General features: G+C 42.1%; 1 protein-coding gene across 2 annotated transcripts in view; it reads right to left on the bottom strand.

Annotated features, from left to right (window-relative positions):
• Nucleotides 1–22,176, bottom strand: part of PEX14 (peroxisomal biogenesis factor 14) — a 178,607-nt gene that overhangs the window by 34,162 nt on the left and 122,269 nt on the right. The window contains exon 4 of one of the 2 annotated variants that reach the window (XM_012530397.2): nt 141–269. The exons of the other annotated variant lie outside the window; for it this stretch is intronic. Coding sequence (XP_012385851.1) covers nt 141–269 — 129 coding nt within the window. The remainder of the gene's footprint in view (nt 1–140; nt 270–22,176) is intronic. 2 annotated transcript variants of the gene reach the window in all.

A 22,176-nucleotide genomic window follows, 5' to 3' on the forward strand; every position in this document is an offset into this window, starting at 1 on the left:
TGAAAAACCCAGAGCTTCCTACTATTCCCTATTGCTCCCGGCTTACTAAATTTGGGAGACTTGAAACACCACTCTTTGGCCAATGTCCTGAATCCCAATCAATGTCAAAGCAGGAGCTGGAGCAGGAGCAGGTGACTTACTGTATGGCTGAACAGTGAGGTGAGGGGCCTGGACAGGAACCACCTGTGTGGCTGGGCCCAAGGGCAAAGGCTCTTCCCCAGCCGTACCTGACTGCTGGAAAGCCAAATCAATCTCTTCATCTGTCAGGCCTGGGGGAGAAAAGGACACAATTACAGGTGAATACCTTTCTCTACGGTCCATGGCAGCAACAAAATCATTAAGAAAAGCCCATTTCAGCCACAGAATGCCTAGCATCCTGTAAGTTGCCTCCCCAATTTCGGATTCTCCGGAACCTCTCAGTTGCAATTTAACCTTAAGCGACAGAATATTAGCCTCAACACTGCTTCCAAATGTGGCTCATTCAATTTCCTTAATTTATCCTTGAGTTTATTGCTGCTTTTGAAGTCGCTCTATACTGCAATTCTCCATTCTTCCCCCGAAAACAGATACCATCAACTGCAAATGTGGCTCATTTTAATCTGTAATGGTGTTAAAAAAAAAAAGAGGGGAAAAAACTAACAATAATGCATGAAAACAGACAGGGAAACAAAAAACTAATTATTGGGTGAGACGACTAATTAGTCTAGATCGTTTCCGAAGACGGGAATAATTTGCTTTATTTTATGACAAATGCAGAAATAAAAAGAAAAATCAGGACTGACTGTGATTAGTATGAATGGGATATAGAATGTAAAGAAGAAAATAAAACAAGAAAACAGATCAAAACAAGGCCAAGCCCAAACTTTCAGATGATTATTGCTCTAGCCTATCACAGGCTGCCAATATTGCCTTTGGCTACTTTTCCTTTTCCCTTTTTTAAAAAAATCCTCCCGACACTCTAAGCCACACTCACTGCACACGGGACATCAGGAAAGAGCAGGGCGCCATCTGCAGTGGCTCTAACATGTGGAAAGGATCTGCCCATGGAGGAATAAAAAGGCAAGTGAAAAACCCACAGAGACCACATTTCCAGTGGATGTGCAGCTGAACTATGTTCAACAGGCCTGAGGCTGACTCTGGACGCTGACCCGGTGGGAGGAGAAGTGTGCTGACCACCCAAAGAACAGGAGCCACGTGTGGCTCACAGGGGTGAGAGAAACTTTCCCACAGGGCCAACACTGAAAGTAGCTCTTGTGTACAAAAGCGCTCTGGCTGCTGGAAGTGGGAAGAGAAGGTGAGAGGTCACTGCTGGTCTGCAAAAGACCATTCTGGCTGGTCCATGCTGTTCCGGGAATCCCTATATCCAGTCCAGCCGCAACACAGAGCTTTTAAACCAGAGCCAAGCGCTTTTCCACATCTGGTTGGCAGCTCTCCATTAGAGGCCCCCCAGCATGGTATATTTGCCCCTGGGGGTAGATGAAGTACAAGGAGGTTCTGAGGATCAGCATCTTCAAAAGCACAGTGCCTCGCACTCTGCGCCAAGGGGCTAATAAATGGTGCACATTAATGCTTTACAGCACAGCTCTGCCCTGCACCAGATTGGCATGTGAGTTGACTGCAGCCATCCCTCAAACTTTTCATGCCCTACCACAGCCGGTCAAGGGAGAACAGCCCTCAACCTTTTCTTCTCTTCTCTGCACTGAGCAGCTGAGATCTGTCCCCATTTCAGACTGCAGCTCTTCCCCTCTCTGCCCTCTTCACACAGGGAAGTTGGCCCGTGGCAGGCAAGGCCATCCCTCTGTGCTGGGGTCTGAAGTGCTGCTGTTGTGCCCCCACTAGCACCCTGCTCTCAAAGAGATTGATGGGGCAGACAAAAAAGCTGCCAGGCTCACACAGTCTCATTTACTGGCATGCAGTGCCTTCCAAACACAAAGCTAAATTTGAGTATAGTGGGACTGGCCAGGCAATGTTCCACCTTCCCAATTCCATAGCTTCCTACAAAGGGACGGCTTTACTGTCACTTCATTTCCCAGGGAGAAGAGGGACAGCAGGACAAACAGGCAAACCAGGGCAAAAACAGAGAACACATGTCCCCCAAGTTTGTAACTCTCAGCCCCCAGCCTTCGTATGACTGTCAATCACTCTTACTAAATAGGAAGGGGAACCCACTTCAGAGTCCTAGTAGGAAAGACATTGTTCTACTGGCTCATAATCAGCCATGAGAGAAGAAAGAGGCATATGCGACGTCAGCATAGGCTGATGGTCACTGGTACACCATGGAATTTTATAAACCTGGAGGTTTGTGTGCCTTGTCAGCTGCTGGCTGCAAATGAGGATAATTTTCCCAAAAGGAGCATTCAATTGCATTCTCATTTTCCCTTTTGGCTCTTTCAAATACAAACAAGTGTGATAATGTTTAACGCTGGGGAAATATACAGTAAGTTACAGACTGTGCTGTGGCCATGAGAGCTGGAGGTGGTTAAAGGGACAGGCCTCCATGCCCGTGGTTGTGCCCTTTGGCCCTGAGCGTTTACAAAGCCTATTTTCATAATAAAACATGTTCCTTGCATTACTGCAACCAAGCCCACTACTGAGGCGACGGTTTAAAGGGCATCAGCACTTCCTTCCAGGCTCTTGTTTTTCAGAGACCTTATCATTTGATGCTCTAAATTTACAATGGCTGGGATTCTGATATCCTGAGTTCTCCAGCAGTCAGGATTTTGATTCAGTTACATAAAATGAATCATTTTTCTTCTCTTAAAAAAATAAGCATTATAACTATCTCACTGAACAATATAATTTCAGAGCTGGACCATTATCCCAGTCATCCCCATCATATAACAGATAAAAAAACAGGGGCCCAAGGAGAGTAAAACAAAATATCCCAAATCATACTAGTTAGAGAATGGTAGGCCATCCACAACTCTCCAATCCACTGGCTGACTTTCCATTATACCACAGAAATACAAAATAGCAAAAGAGGGAAGTGAACTTGGCCCAATGGATAGGGTGTCCGCCTACCACATGGGAGGTCTGTGGTTCAAACCCCGGGCCTCTTTGACCTGTGTGGAGCTGACCCATGTGCAGTGCTGATGCGCGCAGAGTGCCGTGCCACGCAGGGGTGCCCCCGCGTAGGGGAGCCCCCTGCGCAAGGAGTGCGCCCCGTAAGGAGAGCCACCCAGCGCGAAAGAAAGTGCAGCCTGCCCAGGAATGGCGCCGTACACATGGAGAGCTGACAAGAGATGACACAATAAAAAGAAACACAAGATTCCCCATGCTGCTGATAAGGATAGAAACGGTCACAGAAGAACATACAGCGAATGGACACTGAAAGCAGACAACTGGGTGGGGAGAGGGGAGAGAAATAAATTTTAAAAATAAATCTTAAAAAAGATGAATGAGGCTGTCCACAAACATTAAAAAAAAAAAAGCAAAAGATAGATTTGGAAATCATGTCTTAAATCTTTGATTTTGTTAGAGGTTTAAATAAGGACTAAATCTCCCTTCCTCCCAGGTAATCCAATTTATAGATAAGAGCCAACAAATACTATTTTGAGGATATACAAAACTGCACAGGAACTTAACTATAGGTCCACCCTGCAAATGACACCTGGACAACTTTTAGAACATGACAACAGGGTAGAATATTCTAATCCCAGCTCAAATCCAAATGCCGCTCACAGACTGGTGCCTAAGCTTCCCTGAGTGTTCTTGTCCTCTGGACTGTCCTCAGATTAGGTAGGACTGACCATCTTTGGGACTGTCATTGGCTCCTGGTGCTGATGCAACCCTGCTTTAGGGATAAGGTATTGCTACAGGATCCACCTGTAAGGCCTCCAGGTTCCCTAGGCCCCTCTTCCCCTCCCAGCCCCGCTAAGATAAACAGTGGAGATCTTAGATTTGAGACCTTGCAGAATCCAAAAGGTTAAAAGGAATAATAAAGGAAACTGCCAATTGTAAGTGAATTATATTTGGCTCTGAAAGCTGAGGCACAGGCTATATTATAAAAGGCATCTCTTTGCGTTGTTTACCATCACCCTGACTAATGCAGACCTTTTTTTTTTGTTTTAAATAATCTCATGCAAATTAGACACACACACTTCCTTCCAGTTGATTGCTATCTGCAAGGAATAATCTAACCGCAGAGGGACAGAGCAAGGGCTGAGCAGAGCAGAGGGGTGGGAGCAAAGGGCTTCGCAGGCCTGTGCCATGCAAACCCACCATCCTCCCCCTTTCGCCTTAAGTCTTCTTTCGCTCCTGCCTTTGGAAGAATTAGTCAGTTTTAATAAAGCCTAAAATTTTCTTGTACTTAGAGTGTCAATTTACATTACATTACACCAACAGCACCTTGCATTCAGAAGCTCTTTCAGTAACTGCACTGCCACTTGGTGATTTTTAAGAGCTACCAGCCTCCCCCCAGTTTGTAGCAGAAAACAAAATCTAAGGCCTGCTCAGTTGTTCCATCCACTAACTAGCTTTAGGCAAGAGAAGGAGGAGAACAGGGTGAGGGAGCACATCCGATGCACAAAGGAGGAGTTAGGATGCTTGCCCCTGATTCAGAGAGATAGAGAGTGTCAGTTCACCTTTGTAGGCCCACAGGTGCCTGATCTGCAAAACTGACAGCCTCACCTCAAACGGAGACTCTCCAAATGAAGATCCCATGCACCCAACATCAGGGCAAACTTTTTGTTTTCTCAATCTTCTGAAATCTACTTCTTCCAAAAATTTCCAGGAAGTTCCTTTTACAAGATGTCTGCTGTCCCTCTGTAGAAGCTGGGCCAAAGATTTCTTTTCCAACACTTTTTCTAGGGTGGAACTCTTTCAAAAGAAGAGACCAAGTGAGCTATATCCTGTTGATTAATAAGGCTCTGGGGGAAGTGGACTTGGCCCAGTGGTTAGGGCATCCGCCTACCACATGGGAGGTCTGCAGTTCAAACCCTGGGCCTCCTTGGCCTGTGTGGAGCTGCCCATGTGCAGTGCTGATGTGCGCAAGGAGTGCCGTGCCACACAGGGGTGTCCCCACATGGGTGAGCCCCACGAGCAAGGAGTGCGCCCCATAAGGAGAGCCCCTCAGCGCGAAAGAAAGTGTAGCCTGCCCAGGAATGGCACCGCACACACAGCCTGACATAACAAGATAACGCAGCAAAAAGAAACACAGATTCCCATGCCGCTGACAACAACAGAAGCGGACAAAGAAGAACACGTAGCAAAAATAGACACAGAGAAGAGACAACTGGGGCAGAGGGGGAGAGGGGAAGGGGAGAGAAATAAAATAAATAAATCTTTAAAAAAAGAAAATAAAGCTCTGGTTTTACCAATGTAGCATCAGAACTGAATGGCCTCAGGGCTGCAAACCAGCTATTTTTATCCCTTAAGAGATAAAGAAATTTGTTTTCTTTTTCTAAAGGCTTCTGTTAAAATGCAAACAAATCCAAACTGGTTGACTTTGTGAGCTGCAAACTCTTAGCTGCAAGCACAATGCCACAGTGTGCTTTCCCATGACTCAGACAAAACTGGGCATGCCGGAAGTGCCGTCTTTTGCACTGGGACTAGTTGTGCAAGGGATTATAAGATGCAACCTCAACACTGCCCCCAGTGACCACTTGGCACTGCCACCAGGCCTGGTGAAAGAGAAAAGACAGATGACAGGCGACAAAAGTACTGAGTGCATCTTCCAGGTCCAACAACAGGCAACAAGGTCCAGGATAGAAAAGATAAATAATAGTTTAGAAATAAGCAAGGGAATGAATGCCCGTGGCACCTGCCAGCCCAGCCTGAGTTTTATCATCAAAATGTAGAGTCTTCCTGGAATTAAGGGGGCAGGGCCAGAGGGCCAGTAGCAAAGGGTAGCAGCTCAGGGCTGGTAACATGGACCATCTTCCTTCCCTATCGGGGTACCGGTGATTCATCTGGGACTTGGGGAGACTGAGCAGGGGTCACTTCTCTCAGAACACAACCCGTTATCGACCCAGGCCCATGCTTGGCTTGGAGGAGATGAGGCAGAGAAGACATCTAGCTAAAAATACTCCCCAAATTAAAAGAAAAATCAACTTTCTCAGAAAGGTTGGGGGAGGAGAAAGAGAAAAAAGTATTTTTATTTTATTTTATTAACATTTTGTTGGAACAGTAGAGTACAATAAGGACTCTCAGAGCCTCTAAAAGTCGTTGGATGACCTGTAGACCCCTATTTCCCAGTGCCTTGTATAAAATTGAATTTTTTAAACATAAATTACACGTAATGACGACACTGTAAAAACTAACAGTAATGGAAAGCTGTGCTGTATTTCATTAGCCTGTATTATTCCGTGCCACCTGATCCAGCCGGGCCTTGTTTATGAGTTAGTGTGTTAGCAGATGCCGATGGAAGCATTTGCTTCGACCTTGCTCTTCTCATTGGGGCATGAAATTACGACGGCAGCACCTTGATATTACAGCCATAAATACAGTAAACTGCAAATTTAAGCCAACGGCTCCTATTGTCTCTGAACATAAAGCTGATCGGTATTTATTTAAAAGGAGAACAAAAAAAAATATTATATATCACCTTGTTTATGGGGCCTCCCCCACCCACTATTTACCCCCTCCCCCAGTCCCCCAACCTGTCTAATTCTCTTGGCTAAAATATTAAGCAAATAAGCCAATGTTCTTTATTCTCTGCTGATTTACTATTTCCAAGCAACAAAACAGCCTTTGAGAAAACTAGTTCCAAATATCATTATTCTGAATGAAAAGGGTTTTTATAAAAACTGATCTGATGGTAGGCCTAGTTCTCACCATCTTGATATTGATATGTAAATTCAAGAAGAAGACATGAGAATTTCCCCTCTACTTAAATGAAGAAAGTTCAAACAATAGGAGAAAAAGTTGCCGATAAGGCCTTGAAATTGAATGTCCTCTTGGTATCCTTTCTAAGAATCCTTAGATAGAAATACTATTTCAAAAAGTAGCAAAACACTGCCTCCTGCCACTTCAGCAAAGAAAGAAAGGTATCTAACCAGGAATATAACTTTCATCTCAACACACAGAAAGAGCTGGGGGACCTCTCGCTATACCTTGCACCCATCCCCTCCTTTTCCCAGTGAACCATAAAGACAATATATCCTTTAAATACATTAAATGTGGAAGAAAAATAAATGCAAAGACAAAAGGACACTGGATATCACCCAGCCACATCTCCTCGTATAAATCACTGAGTAAAAGCCTGTGCAAAATATATTTCATTCCTAGTTTAAAGACTAAGGAGTCCAGCAGGCTCATTCCACGTTCAGTCTCAAATAGAAGGTAAGTCTGCTTTCTTACTGTCAGTGCCTCTCAGAGAGGCAGAGGGGCTGATGTAAAACTCAGCTACTTCCAAGCCCAAGTCTGGAGGTTTCAAAGAGTTAGTGGTGAAAAACACAGAACATCAGCCAGCAAGCTCCGAAATCAATACCAGGGAGCAGGTAGAGAGAGGGACCATGTTAGCAATGAATTGCATGCAAGTTCTTGGAAGCATTTTAATTTCAAATCAGACAGGCTGGGGTCATAAGGTCCAGTGCTCAGTAATATCAATGACATAGCAAATCAACCAAGATCAAAAGTTTTTGTACATGTACTTTTGCTACATTATTCCACAATGCAGACATACTCCCTTGGAGCTCTAAATCACACCAGCCACACCAGTCATTGAAGCCTGGCTCCTTCTGCATAAGGAGGAAACTTCCCTATAAAATTTATTGAGCTTCTCTGGGGAGTAGTATAACTGGTGAACAAGACAGAAGTGAGCTGCCCCTCTGTGTAACACAAATTGAGATCTCTCATATCAAAGATTGGGAGGGTTTCCAATCAGCATCTATGATGGCTATTTTTTATTTTATAGTCTCAGGGTTTGCTTCCCCCCTCCCCATTTTAATCCCTCTCGGCTAAATTAGAAATGAAAACAAAGAGGAGTTGCTTTCCATATTTGATCATCAATTCCAAAGGATTAATAGCCGGACAAATATGGTTGCCGGCTGCCACGGGCAGCAGACTCTCACCCAGCAGGTCTTTGGCAACAGGCAGAGAAGTCAGTCCTCCTCACAGTACCTGAGAGTCCTAGTGGAAGGACCAAGGAGCATAGTAATAAGGAATCGCTGCTACTTATATGCCAAAGGCCAGGCAAGTCAACGTGTGTCTGTCCATGTGTGAAACAAATTAATCTACACTTTCAACGATGCTTGAATCTTGCTCCATTTCAGAACAGGCTTTGAAGTTTGTTTTTATTAAAAAAAAAAAAAAATGACAACAGACCTCTGACAACCAAACAAATTCAAAACTGGAAAAAAAAACTTGGAGCTTATCTGGTCTATCTCCTTCTGTTTCAATGACTTAAAAAAAAAAAAAAAAGGACAGAGAGGGGCAGTGACTTGCACACAGGCCCTGGCCAGCACCAGGCAAAACCAGATTCCCAATCCAGAGCTTTCTCCTAGCCAGGGGACCCAGCATCAGCAGCCTGCTTTCATCTGCTATCTAACACAGTCACCATATTCTTAAGTAGCCAACTCTAAGAATTAATTCTCCCAAGAAAGAAAAACAAAAAGAATATACATAGCATGGGTAGAAACCGAGTAAAGGGTATATAGGATCTCTATGTACTATTTTTGCAACTTCCTGTCAATCTGTATTAAAAAAAAAAAAAAGAATGTAAGTATACACACACACAAACACATAATTGTGTGTACATGCATAAATAAAAGGAAAATAGACAAAAAAATGGTAACACTGGTTATTTCTGGAAAAGGGAACTGTGACAGAGACTAAAGGCAGACTTTTTGGTGCACATCCTTTAGAATTTTGTCCCATGTGACTATGATTCTCATTCAAAAGGATAAATTAAATTTATTTTTAAAAATAAAGAAAATATTTGGGGGAAAAATCTTAACTAAATCACTTAGAATGGTTATCCAAGGTTTCTGGAAGAGAAAAACCAAGACAAAGAAAGATATGGCACTTGGCCCAGGAGCTGGGGTTAGAACGCTACCCACAAATTCTAATCTCTTGCTTAACCTACTTAGGCTGTAACCACAGCAGCCAAGTACAAGGGGCTTGAAAAAAAAAAGAGAGACGTATTTCTAAAAGGCAGACATCTGTTCTATTTTGACACATCCTGATTGCTCAAGTGTTTCTTTCAGCTCCCTAAACATTTACTTCACCAATGGAAATGTTTCCATCACTGCAACAAAGCAAACATTTGCTTTGGGATGGTAGGGATAGTCATACACTGTTTCATATGTTCCTTGAAACAAGCCTGATTTGGGGAAAAAAACTTTACTGAAGGACAGACAGAAATTAAGGTGGAGATTTTTTGTTCTTAATTTGTTCCTCAAAGAAAATCTTGTCAAAAGAGTTCAGTGTACTAAGGCAGATTCTTCAGTCACTGAGCAGAATATTGTAAATGCTCACTGGGGGTTTACTTTTACATCTAGAATCTTAAATATGTGATTGGAAAGTTTGTTTTTGGCATTCAACCTTCTTCCTGAAGTTTTAAATCACCACGCAGCTATCAGATTTTTTAAAAATCCTCATGTTATTTTGATATTACATTAAAACATACTATAATAGGTCAATACATAAATTATTTTGTCACCACCTATTTGTGTAGCTCAAATAAATCTGGTATTGTTGCTATTGTCAACAATACCAGTATAGAGAAAAATCTATAGTACTCAACCAAGTCCATAAGTATGTGGGTGCTTATTTTGCTTGGCATCTTCGCCACTGTAAAATGGGAGCCTCCTAAGACACACACACACACACACACGTATGTATGTACATAAACATGTTTACTTACATATGTAAACACTCATTTGCCCACATATCTATACACACATACACACAATTAAGCAATCTTTTACTCATAATAAAAATAACACATGTAAACTACAAAAATACAGAAAATAAACTAGAGAATAAAATAAAACATCCTTCATCCTTCCACTCTCCACCCTGAAATAACAACCAAAATGTATTGCAACCAAGTATTCAAGAGCCAGCAAGGAGTTTTAAGAGCTTTTTACAAAAAAATCTTAATCCTTTGAAACCCAACAATAACCCCAGGCAGGGCCACAGAGGTGCAGACTCCAAGGCTCGATGCTCATCATGTGTGTGGCGCCGTGACTGCAGCTGTGCCTTCGTGAGGCAGCCTCTTTTTAATGTCATGAAACTCAGGCTGTGGAGCAGGGTGTAAACCCTGTCAGCTTGGCCGCAGGGCTCACACTCTTCACCTCTTCTCTACACAGGAGAGCAAATACTCCAAAGGTTTTGTTCAAGTCGAAAATTAGTAACCCTGACTTCTGGCATATCATTCAGATGATAATGTTATTGGTAATGTTATTGAGACTGAATTTTTTCAAATTAAAAAAGACTCTTTACATGAGACTACCCAATGCTGACAAGGGTGCCATGGAAATATAAGTTGAGAAACTTCTGGAAGACAATCTGGCACCCCATATCAAGAGTATTTATAAATGTTCATACACTTTGACTCAACAAATTTACTTGTAGGAAGTACTAAAATAACGTAGTACAAGATTTATGTACAAAGATAGTTCATCACCATGGTTTTAATAATAGCAAAAAAAAATCACATAATATAAATGTCCAAAGAGAAACAATTATGCAAATTATGATATATTTCAATAATGTAATAATATCCAAATGTTCACATTCATATGAACAATTTTTGATGATATGGGAAAATGCTTTTGATACAGTAAGAAAAAGAGCAGATGTTACATTCATAGCATGATCTCCATGATATATTTTCTTAAAAGAACAAAATGAAGCAGTAGTGATGCATCACTTTTAACTTAATCCGAATTCATCTTATACATGTTCAGAAGGAGAGAGTAGAAATTACACTATAAGCAGTGGGAAAGGGTCTACCAAACATTCATTTCTTTCAACGAGTATGGTGACTTAGGCTGAGCATGAGAATGGAAGCTTGAATTTGCTGTCCCCTCATCAACTTATTCCCCCACACTCTTCCAGTATGAGCATACTGCCACATCTGGACATCTTTCCATTCATCTTTCCATTCACATGCAAATCCAGTCATGTCATCTAGTGTTAAATCGAAGAAAGTGATACATTTCAACATGAAGGAAAATCTGGCTTTACTGCATTGAGAAACAATACATTAGTCTCCTGCATGATACTTTCCAAAAGGATTTTGTTTTTATTGTAGAAGTTGTAGGTTTATAGAACAAACACTCAAAATCTAAGGAATTTTTTAACAGTTCTTTTTAAAATTGGTATTTAAAAGATAAAGTCAACTAGTACAAAATTTTAAAGATATTTTTCCAGAGGCAACCCCAGCTACTAGTTTCAACACATACAGTTCATATGCATATTTGTGAATGTATGTATGTAGATATATACTATATTTTATTTTTTAATTTTTTCTTTTATTTATCTTTTATTTTTTCTTTAATATATATTTATAAATATGTACTTACACAAACATAACACGCTAAACACACTTTTCTACACCTTGCTATTTTTACTTAACATATCTTTTTTTTTTTCAAGATTTATTTTATTTTTCCCCCTTCCCCTCCTCCCACCCTGCTGTTTCTGCTTTTTGCTGTCTGTGTTGTCTTCTCTTCTCATTTTCTCTCCTCTAGGATTCACCAGGATTTGATCCTGGAGACTTCTGATTGGAAGAAAGGTTCCCTGTCAATTGCACCACCTCATTTCTGGTTTCTGTGGCGCTTCACCGTGACTCTCCCCTTGTCTCTCTTTTGATGTATCATCATCTTGTTGCATGACTCACTTGCCGGGTCACTGGCTCACCAGGCGGGCACGCTTTCTCTTCTTTTTCACCAGGAAGCCCAAGAGATCGAACCCAGGTCCTCCCATATGATCGGCAGAAGCTGTAGCAGTTGAGCCACATCTGCTTCCCAACATAATGTATCTTTTTTTTTTAAGATTTTTTATTTATTTCTCCCCCCTTTCCCCTGCCCCAGTTGTCTGTGCTCTGTGTCCATTTTTGCTGCGTGTTCTTCTTTTGTCCACTTCTGTTGTCAGCGGCACAAGAATGTTTCTCTTTTTATTGCATCATCTTGCTGCGTCAGTTCTCTGTGTGTGCGGCGCCATTCTTGGGCAGGCTGCACTTTCTTTCGCTCTGGGCGGCTCTCCTTACAGGGCGCACTCCTTGCACATGGGGCTTCTCTATGCGGGGGACACCCGAGTGGAAGGGCACTCCTAGCGCGCATGGGCCTGCTGCACACGGGTCAAGGAGGCCCGGGGTTTGAACCGCGGACCTCCCATGTGGTAGACAGATGCCCTAACCCCTGGACCAAGTCCACTTCCCAATTTAATGTATCCTCAAGAGCATTCTATATCAGTACACCTAGAGCTCTCCATTCTACTTAATGGTTGTATGGTATCCCATTATACAGATATACAGTAATTTAACTTGTCCTGTAGGGGATACTTAACTGTTAAAAACAAAACCAGAACAAAAGTCCTTGTATGTGCCATTTGTACATGTGCAGGTACATGTCTACAATAGACTAGCCATATGCCATTTTAATTTTGACAAATATTGGCATACTGCCTTCCTTGGAGGTTATTTCCACATACATTCCTACCAGTGAGCATGTGTGTTTCATACTATCTTGCCTACATGAAGTTCTCAAGCTTTTTATCTTTGCCATTCTGAAAGAGGGGGGAAAAAGTCTTGTAATCCTATTTTAAGTAAATGTTGAATATTAAGTATATGAACAGAAAAGCGTGCAAATTTTAAATGTACAAATTAATGAATTTTCACGTGTAAACAAGCCCAGATAGAAAAATAGAACAGCAGCACCCAGGAGCCTCCCTCATGTCTCCTTTTGGTAACACAGATGAACTTTACTTCTTTTTTTTTTTTTTTTTTTAAACAAACGAATTTTACTTCTTTTTGAATTTTATATAAAGGAAATAACACAGAAAGTATTCTTTTGTGATGGGCTTCTTTCACTCAACATTATGCTCGTGAGAATCATCCACGTTGTTGCATGTGGCTGTAGTCTGTTCATTTCTCCTGTTGTTGTATTCCATTATATGAACAAATCACAATTTAACTATTCTACTGTTGATGGACATTTAAGTTCTTTCCAGTTTGGGGCCTCTATAAACAGTGCTGTTATAAACAATCTTGCACATACAATTTTGGAGGAGAACTGCCTGATTAGAGGGTATGCATATCACAAACTTCAATAGATATTATCAATAGTTTCCAATATACACTCCCATTAGCAGTGTAGCAGAGCTCTGGCTGTTCTTCCTCCAATACCAAGTTCTGTCTTTTTAATTTTAGCTATTCTGATGGGCATGTAGTGATATCTCTTTCTGATTTCAATTTGATTCTTCTGATGACTAAAGTATTTTTACTGTCTTTATCAGTGGTAAGGTGTTTATGTGTGTGTGTGTATGTATTGTTAGTAATGTTGTTAAGATCTTGACTGTTTTGCCTGTTTGTACTACCATTTATTGAGAAAGGTGGTTTAAAACCTCCAGTTATAACAGATTTTTCTCCTTTTAGTTCTGTCAATTATTGCTTTATGTATATTATAGCATTTATTAGATAAATACATATTTAGAATTATAAAATCTTCCTGGTGACTGACCATTTTATCATTATAAATTTCTCTTTTTATCTTTGGCTCTGCTTTAAAACATAGCTTGTCTGCTATTATTACTTGGTTTTTTTATTAACGTTTGCATGCCATATCTTTTTCCATCATTTTACTTTTAACTCTTATATTAAAGATGTGTCTGATACAAGCAGCACTTAATGATTTTTTAAAAATTTAATCTAATCTTGACAAACTTTGCTTTAATGGAGTATTTAATCCATTTATATTTAATGTATGTATTTCGTATTTAATGTAATACTGAAATTTTGGGGTTTTTATGTTTCCTCTTACAATTTGTTTTCTTTATAACCTATTTTTAATGTTCTCTTGTAATGTTCTTGTTTTCATTCTAATTCAGTTTTTCTCTACTATTCTTTTAGTGATTGCCCAAGAGCAGTGGTTCTCAAAATGTGGCCTGCAGAAACCAGGGGGGGGGGGATGTGGGGGAGTAGGGGGGGTCAAAGGCCCTTCCAGGAGGTCAGTGAGGTTAAACAATTTTCATAATACTACTGACATTATTTCCTGCTTTCATGGTGTTGACATTTACATTGATGGTGCAAAAGCAATGGTGGGTAAAACTGCTGGCACTTTAGCATATATCAAAGCAGTGGCACCAAACTGTACAAGAAGTCATTGTATTCCTAACCACTATGGGATAACAGTAAAAAAATGAAAGATGCCAGTTTCACATAAGAATGTCCTTCATGAAATAAGAGAAATCATTAATTTTATTAAATCTTGACCACTGGATACCTATCTTTTTTTTTTTAAGATTTATTTATTTATTTCCCCTTTCCCCCCACCTCAGTTGTCTGTTCTCTGTGTCTATTGGCTGCGTGTTCTTCTTTGTCTGCTTCTGTTTGTTGTCAGCAGCACAGGAATCTGTGTTTCTTTTTGTTGTGTCATCTTGTTGTGTCAGCTCTCCGTGTGTGCGGCACCATTCCTGGGCAGGCTGCACTTTCTTTAGCGCTGGGCGGCTCTCCTTATGGGGCGCACTCCTTGCTAGTGGGGTTCCCTACACGTGGGACACCCCTGCGTGGCAGGGCACTCCTTGTGCACATCAGCGCTGCACATGGGCCAGCTCCACACGGGTCAAGGAGGCCTGGGGTTTGAGCCGCGGACCTCCCATGTGGTAGATGGACGCCCTAACCACTGGGCCAAGTTTGCTTCCCTACCCATCTTTTTAACATTCTGTATGATGAAATGGGGAGTATGCACAAAGCATGTCTGTTGCATACAAAAGCACAATGGTTATCTTGAGGAAAAGCATGAGCGTGATTGTTTGAGTTATGAGCTGAAATAGGTGTTTTTTTCCCCATGGAGCACGATATTTATTTGAATGAATGACTGACAAACTGGTTATTCAGACTTTAGTATTTGGCAGGCATTTTCTCATGAATTAAATGAAACTGTTACTTCAAGGAAAACAGAATTATTATTGCCAATGATAAAATTTGAGCTTTCAAGTGAATATTACAAGTTGGAAAATGTGCATTAGCTACTGTAAGCTTGGGAGCTTCCCAATATTGAAAATTTTTTCTGATGAGATCTATAGTGATATTAATGAATGTGATTTTTTAATATTGTACAAGAAATGTGCCAACATTTGGAAGATCTGCATGCCTTGGTAAACCATTATTTCCCAAATGGCCAATGCATGAGGTAAGAAACAAAATCATGTATGGCTAAAAGATCTGTTCAAAGTGCATAGATCAATGGACTTTAATGAAATAATGTATGAAAAGGTCATTGGTAAGGTTTCAATCAATCTTTAAGGAGCTACCACTTATTGAGTTTTGGTAGCAAACCAAAGAAAAATACCCAAAATAATCTGAGAAAGTATTAGAAGTATTCCTCCCTTTTCCAACCACATACCTGTGTGAAGCCAAATTTTATTCATATATTTCAACCAAAGCAACATATGAAAACAGATTGAATGCAGAAGCAGATAAGAGAGTGTAGATATTCTCTATTAAGTCAGATATTAAAGAAATTTTTTAAAATGTAAACCACCACCCACCACTCTTCTCAGTAATGTTTTTTCCCTGAAAATCTAGTTATTATTCATTAATATGTTATATATGAGGGAACAGATGTGGCTCAAGAGATTGAGCACCTGCTTCCCATGGGAGGTCCCAGGTTCAGTTCTTGGTGCCTCACACACACACACACACATGCAAAACATCAAGCAAAACAAAGGAAAAAATCAACTTGGGGGAGCCAATATGGCTCAGTCATTGAGCACCAGCTTCTCACATATGAGGTCCTGGTTCTATCCCCAGCCCCTGTTACCTCAAACTAAACAAGTAAAAAAAAACAAAAAAAGTTATGTATGTTAACATGCTATGAGCTTATTCTTGTTATTTTTAAATGAATTAATATTTTTAAATTTCCACTTTTAATTCTAATATAGTATCAATAATATAAACCACATAAACGAGAGTTCTTGGTATTCTCTTTTTTTAAAATTATGAAAGTAATTTAATACTATTAGAAATAGAGAAAATAACTGCCTCTCATAACCACCTTTGAAAACATAGCTTTTTATTCTTGTATTTTCTTATTATTCTCTATATACATATAGATTTTCATGTCACAAAGTATACATGAAATTTTGTATCCTACTTCTTTCTCACTTATTATATCATAAATATTTCCATACTACTAATTTTTAAACTTTTTATCTTGAACTGATTTAGATTTAGAAAAATTGCAAAAATAGTAGAGTTTTCATATACCACTCACTTACCTTTCCCTACTATTATTATTTTACATAACCATATGACCTTCATCAAAACCAGGAAACTGGGAAGTGGACTTGGCACAAAGGATAGGGTGTCTGCCTACCACATGGGAGGTCCGCGGTTCAAACCCCGGGCCTCCTTGACCCATGTAGAGCTGGCCCATGTGCAGCGTTGATGCGCGGAAGGAGTGCCATGCCACGCAGGGGTGTCCCCCGCGTAGGGGAGCCCCACGCGCGAGGAGTGCGCCCCGTAAGGAGAGACGCCCAGCGCAAAAGAAAGCACAGCCTGCCCAAGAATGGCGCCGCACACACAAAGAGCTGACACAACAAGATGATGCAACAAAAAAAGAAACACAGATTCCTGGTGCGGCTGATAAGGATAGAAGCAGTCACAGAAGAACACACAGCGAATGGACACAGAGAGCAGACAACTGGGGAGAAGGGAGAGAAATAAAAAAAAAAAAAAACAACAACAACAGGAAATTAACACTGATACAATACTATTAAGTAAGCTAAAGATCTCGTTCAAATCTCACAAGTTTTCCCACTGTCCTTTATCTGTTTCAGGATCTTATCCAGACCTCACATTACATATTAAATTAAACAATTAATGTTAGACCTTAGTATCCTGCTGTTTAACAGTTCCTCAGTCTTTCCTTGTCTGCCATGATCTTGACCTTTTCAAGGAGTATTAATCAGGAATTTGTCAAATGTTCCTGAATTTGAGTTTATCTGATGTTTTCTTGGGATGGGTCTGAGGTTATGCATATTTGGCAAAAATACCACAAAATGATGTGTCTGAATGCATCGTATCAGAAGGTCCATGATGCAACCATGTTTCATTAACAGTGATTTTGACCTTGATAACTTGGTTAAGGTTGTTTCTGATAGATTTCTCCACTGTACTGTTAGTATCTTTCCTTCTGTATTTATTAAATAGATTGGGGGAAGATACTTTAAGGTTATGCAAATCCTGCTTCTCTTCAAACTTCTAACCTCTAATTCAGCACATATCAGTGGATCTTGTCTGCAACAAAAATTACTGTGGTATTTGACTAATGAGCTATGAGCAAATTTTAAGAGAGAAAGGGGTACTGAGACTAAAAAGTTTAAGAACCACTACTCTAGAGATCAGAACACATCCCCTTAGTTACTGCGGTCTCATATAAATGAGAAAATTTACCGTTTCCTCAACAATGGTAGCACCTTAAGAGCATTTTAATGCCATCCTCCTTTTTGTTATTGTCATAATTTTCAATTATATATATATTTCTAATTACACAAGATAGCTATTATTATTTTATACAGTCAATACTTGTTTATATGTGGCGGACTTGGCCCAGTGGTTAGGGCGTCCGTCTACCACATGGGAGGTCCGCGGTTCAAACCCCAGGCCTCCTTGACCCGTGTGGAGCTGGCCCATGTGCAGCGCTGATGCGCGCAAGGAGTGCCCTGCCACGCAGGGGTGTCCCCACATAGGGGAGCCCCAAGCACAAGGAGTGCGCCCCGTAAGGAGAGATGCCCAGCGCAAAAGAAAGCACAGCCTGCCCAAGAATGGCGCCGCACACACAAAGAGCTGACACAACAAGATGATGCAACAAAAAAAGAAACACAGATTCCTGGTGCGGCTGATAAGGATAGAAGCAGTCACAGAAGAACACACAGCGAATGGACACAGAGAGCAGACAACCGGGGTGGTGGGGGGAAGGGGAGAGAAAAGAAAGGAGGGGAGGGGAGGGGAGGGAAGGGAAGGATAAACCTTAAAAAAAATACTTGTTTATATTTGCCCTTTCCTTTGTTCTTCATTTCTTTCTGCATTTCTGTTTTCATGTAGGACATTTTCTTTCTGCCTGAAACTCCCTTTAGTGTTTCTTTCAGTATAGGTCTGCTGGTGATGAATTCTCTGGTTGTGTTTATTTTGGAATGTCTATTTTTATCACTTTTAAAAAATATTTTATTGTGAAATAATTTCATATTTCCAGAAAAGCTGCAGGAATAGTGCAATGAATTCCCATATACGCTTCACTCAGATTCCTCAAATGTTAAATTTATATTTGCTTTATTATTTTCTATCTATTATTTCCCTTGAACTGTTTGAGACTAAGTCACAGACCTGATATCCCTTTGCCCTAAATATCTGTGTGCATTTCCAGGGTGGGGGTGAGGGGTGAGGACAGCAACATCATTTTTCATTTTCTTATATAACCACAGAACAGTTACCAAAATCAAGAAGTTAACATTGTCAAGTTAATTTCTATAGCTGGGACGTCTCCTCTGAACTTGAGTCATATTATCCATCTGCCTACCTGATACCACTACATGGATGTCTGGTGCATATCTCAGTAAGTCTAACACTGAGCTCCTAATCTTGCTCTACCAAACTGCTCCATTCCTAGATAATGGCAAATTCATCCTTTTAATCACACAAGGCTAAAATCTTGGAATCATCCATTTCTGCTTCTCCAGATCCAAAAAATAAGGATATTCTGTTGGATTTTAAAAATATATACAGGAAAGAAGGTGGTGGCAGAGTAAGGAGCTCCTGGAGGAGTCAGCTTGTGATACAGGGCAGTTGGGTGGTAACCCAGAGCTACCTAAAGCACCTGTTTAGAGGACCCAGGAGACCAGAGGAGTATCCTGCAACATCCATGAGAATGTGGAAGGAGGAGACTGCCCATGTGCATAGAGGATCCTTGAGTAGAGCCCTCCACACCGCAGAGGTCGGTGCCCATGGCACGCAAGCTGCCTCAGGAGCTATTCCATGGTTGGAGTGGAGGCTCCATTTCCCTCCAAAAAACAGGGGAAGAAGACACGGTGTGGCACTGACTTCTGCTACTGATTGGTGGATTTAGCAAACTGAAACAGTATCTTAAAAACAACTAAACCTTCAGCCTGTCCAGGCCAGAGGGAAGCTGGTGGCCTCCACTTTGACTCTGCCCTGGGCACACGGGGAAGCGGCGCTGACTGAAAAGTCACAGTGCTTGTAAGGATCAGCTTCTTTCCACCCAGGTCAGCCTGCAAGTCTACCCTAAACACCAGTCCCACCTCTGGCAAGGAGGAAGCTGGGGGGACTTACACAAACTCTCTGGGAAGCTGCAAGCCACGCCGCAGAGGCTAGTGCCCATCCTACTCTAGGGGTGCAAGCCGCCTCGGGAGCTATTCTGTGGCTGGAGTTGGAGGCTCCATTTCCCATAAATAGTGGAGGAAGAGACAGCTGTCCACTGACCTCAGCTACCGATTAGTTGACTCGCTGGCTAAAGTATAATCTTAGAGATAACTAGGGTCTGAGCCTGTCCAAGCAGGAAAGAGTCTGGTAGCCACCATTTTGACTCTGACCCTCTGCATGAGGGGAAGCCTGGCTGACTGAAATCCAGTGAATTTAGGGAAGGGCTTCTTTCCACCAGGATCTGACTGCAACCCCACCTCCAGTAGGAAGGAAGCTGGTGGGACCTGCACCAGGATCTCCAGGCAACTGCAAGTGCTCTCTGCTGGCACAGGCTGAATAGTCGGACACCTGGGGCTGGACCCCCTCATCCCAAGAGAACAGGAGAGGAGCTGGGTATCCCTGGCCTCTCCAGGCAATGGCAGAAGTTTTCAGCCCACACAAACAGGTTTGTTGAGTGCCTTTGAGCCTATCACCTCTGTCTCCCCACAGGATAGGAGGGAGCTGGTGTTCCCTCAGCCTCTCAGGACAACTTCAAGCACCTGTGGCCAGCAAAAACCTGACTGTTGGGCACATGTGGCTTCACCTCTATCCCCAATAGGACAAGAGATGGGCTGTGTTTGCCCAGCCTCTCTGAGTAACTGTAGGTGTTTTGGGCCCACACAGCCTGGACCAGTGGGTACTTGTGGACCCACCCTCACCTCCAACAGGAAGGAAAGAGGCTGGTATTTCCACAGCCTTTCTGAGCAACAGCAGCTCTTTGGCCTGCATGGACTGGACTACTGGATGCCTATGAATCCACCCCACCCCCCAATAGGATAGGAGGGTCTGGTGTTTCCACAGCCTCTCTGGACAACAGTGGGTACTTTCGGCCAACAGGGAGTGAACTGTTGGGTGCCTGTGGATCCAACCCCAGGTCTTAAGTGGATAGAAAGAGGCTGCTGTTTCCTCAGCCTCTCCAGGCAACAGCAGGTATTCTTGGCGTAAAGGGACTGAACTGTTGAGTACCCACAAAACCACTCCCACCACCCAAAAGGATAGGAGGGGGGGCTTCCTCAGCCTCTCCAAGTAACAGCGGGTACTTTCGGCCTACCGGGACTGAACTGTTTAGCATTGGTGGTTCCATTCCCACCCTCTAAAGGGCAGAAGCAACAGTACTCCCTCAGCCTCTCAGGGAAACTGCAGGCATATTTGGCCCTCAGAGATTAGATTGTTGGGCACTCCAGAGGGTCCATTCCCACCCCCAGCATGGAGAGGTTCAGGTGCTACATCAGTTTACCTGAGCAACTGTGGTCATTTGGACCCACACAGCTATAGATTGCTGACGACTACAGCTCCATCCCTGTCTAACATAGGGGAGGAAGGGGTGTGAAGCTTCATCAGTGTCTCCAGGCAACTACAGACAGTCTTGTTGTGCCCAATTTGGATTATTATACATGGCTACAGCTCTGTCCCTACCCCTGACAGAGGAGAAAGGTGGGAGAAGTTTCATCAACACCTGGGGCAATGTGGGCAGCTTCAGCCTCCATAGCTCACAGCACCAACTACATCCTTGGCTCCTAATACACATCCAGCAAGGGAGAAAAGACAAATAATCCCTAAACTAAAGGGAGAAACTGCACCCAGAATAAACACATTTAGCAAGCCAGATGCAGGAACACCAACAAAAAATTACAATCCATACCAAGAAACAGGAAGAGATGGCCCAGCTAAAGGAACAAGATAAGCCTGCAGATGACATAAAGGAGTTGAGACAACTAATCTTAGATGTTCAAAGAAATCTCCTTAATAAATTCAATGAGATGGTGTGATGATTAGGCTATTGTGTCAACTTGGCCAGGTTATTGTACCCATTTGTTTGGTCAAGCAAGCACTGGGCTAACTGTAATTCAAGGGCATTTATGAACTTGAGTCACCATTGACTTCACTGCAGTGGTAAGTCATAGATAGTTGGTTATAATTACATCAATCAGAGAGATTATCATCAGCAGTGAGTGATGCTTAACCCAATCAGTTGAATCCCTTAAAAGAGGAAGTGATTCCAGCATTGAGAAAGAATTTCCCAGCTTGTCTTTGGACAGCCAGCATCTCCCAGAACTCGTCAAGAATCTTCACTGGACTTTCACTGGAGTTTCTGGTTGTGGCCTGCCTGTGAAACCTGGAATTGTGCATCCACATGGCTGTGTGAGAGACTCTGATAAATCTCTTACTATCGACGGATATTCCTTGTTGATTCTGTTTCCCTAGAGAACCCGACTAATACAGCTTGCTACCGAGAATGGGGTAGGAGCTTATAGATACCAGGCCATAAAGAGTAAGTTACTTCCCTCACCAAAGTCTATTTGGAGCAAGATGGCTGATGATGTATGTGAGGGTTCAGGCTTCCTGGGTCCTACATTCTTGGGGGCTTGCTTTTCTATGGGTTCAAGGTTCCTTCCTTCCTGGTGCTGGCTTCTCTTTCCTCTGGGTGCTGACTTCCCAGGTCTTCAGCACCAAACTCTAACATCAGAAATCCCCACATCAAAAGTTCCAGCTCTGTCTTTTGCCATGTCTTTTATATATTTTATATGTGAGTTCCCATCCACCAAGGGGTGGGGACTCAATGCCCTAATCTTAATCATACCCAGGTACAG

The sequence above is a fragment of the Dasypus novemcinctus genome, chromosome 9 (assembly GCF_030445035.2).
Source record: "Dasypus novemcinctus isolate mDasNov1 chromosome 9, mDasNov1.1.hap2, whole genome shotgun sequence".
Classification (NCBI taxonomy): domain Eukaryota; kingdom Metazoa; phylum Chordata; class Mammalia; order Cingulata; family Dasypodidae; genus Dasypus; species Dasypus novemcinctus.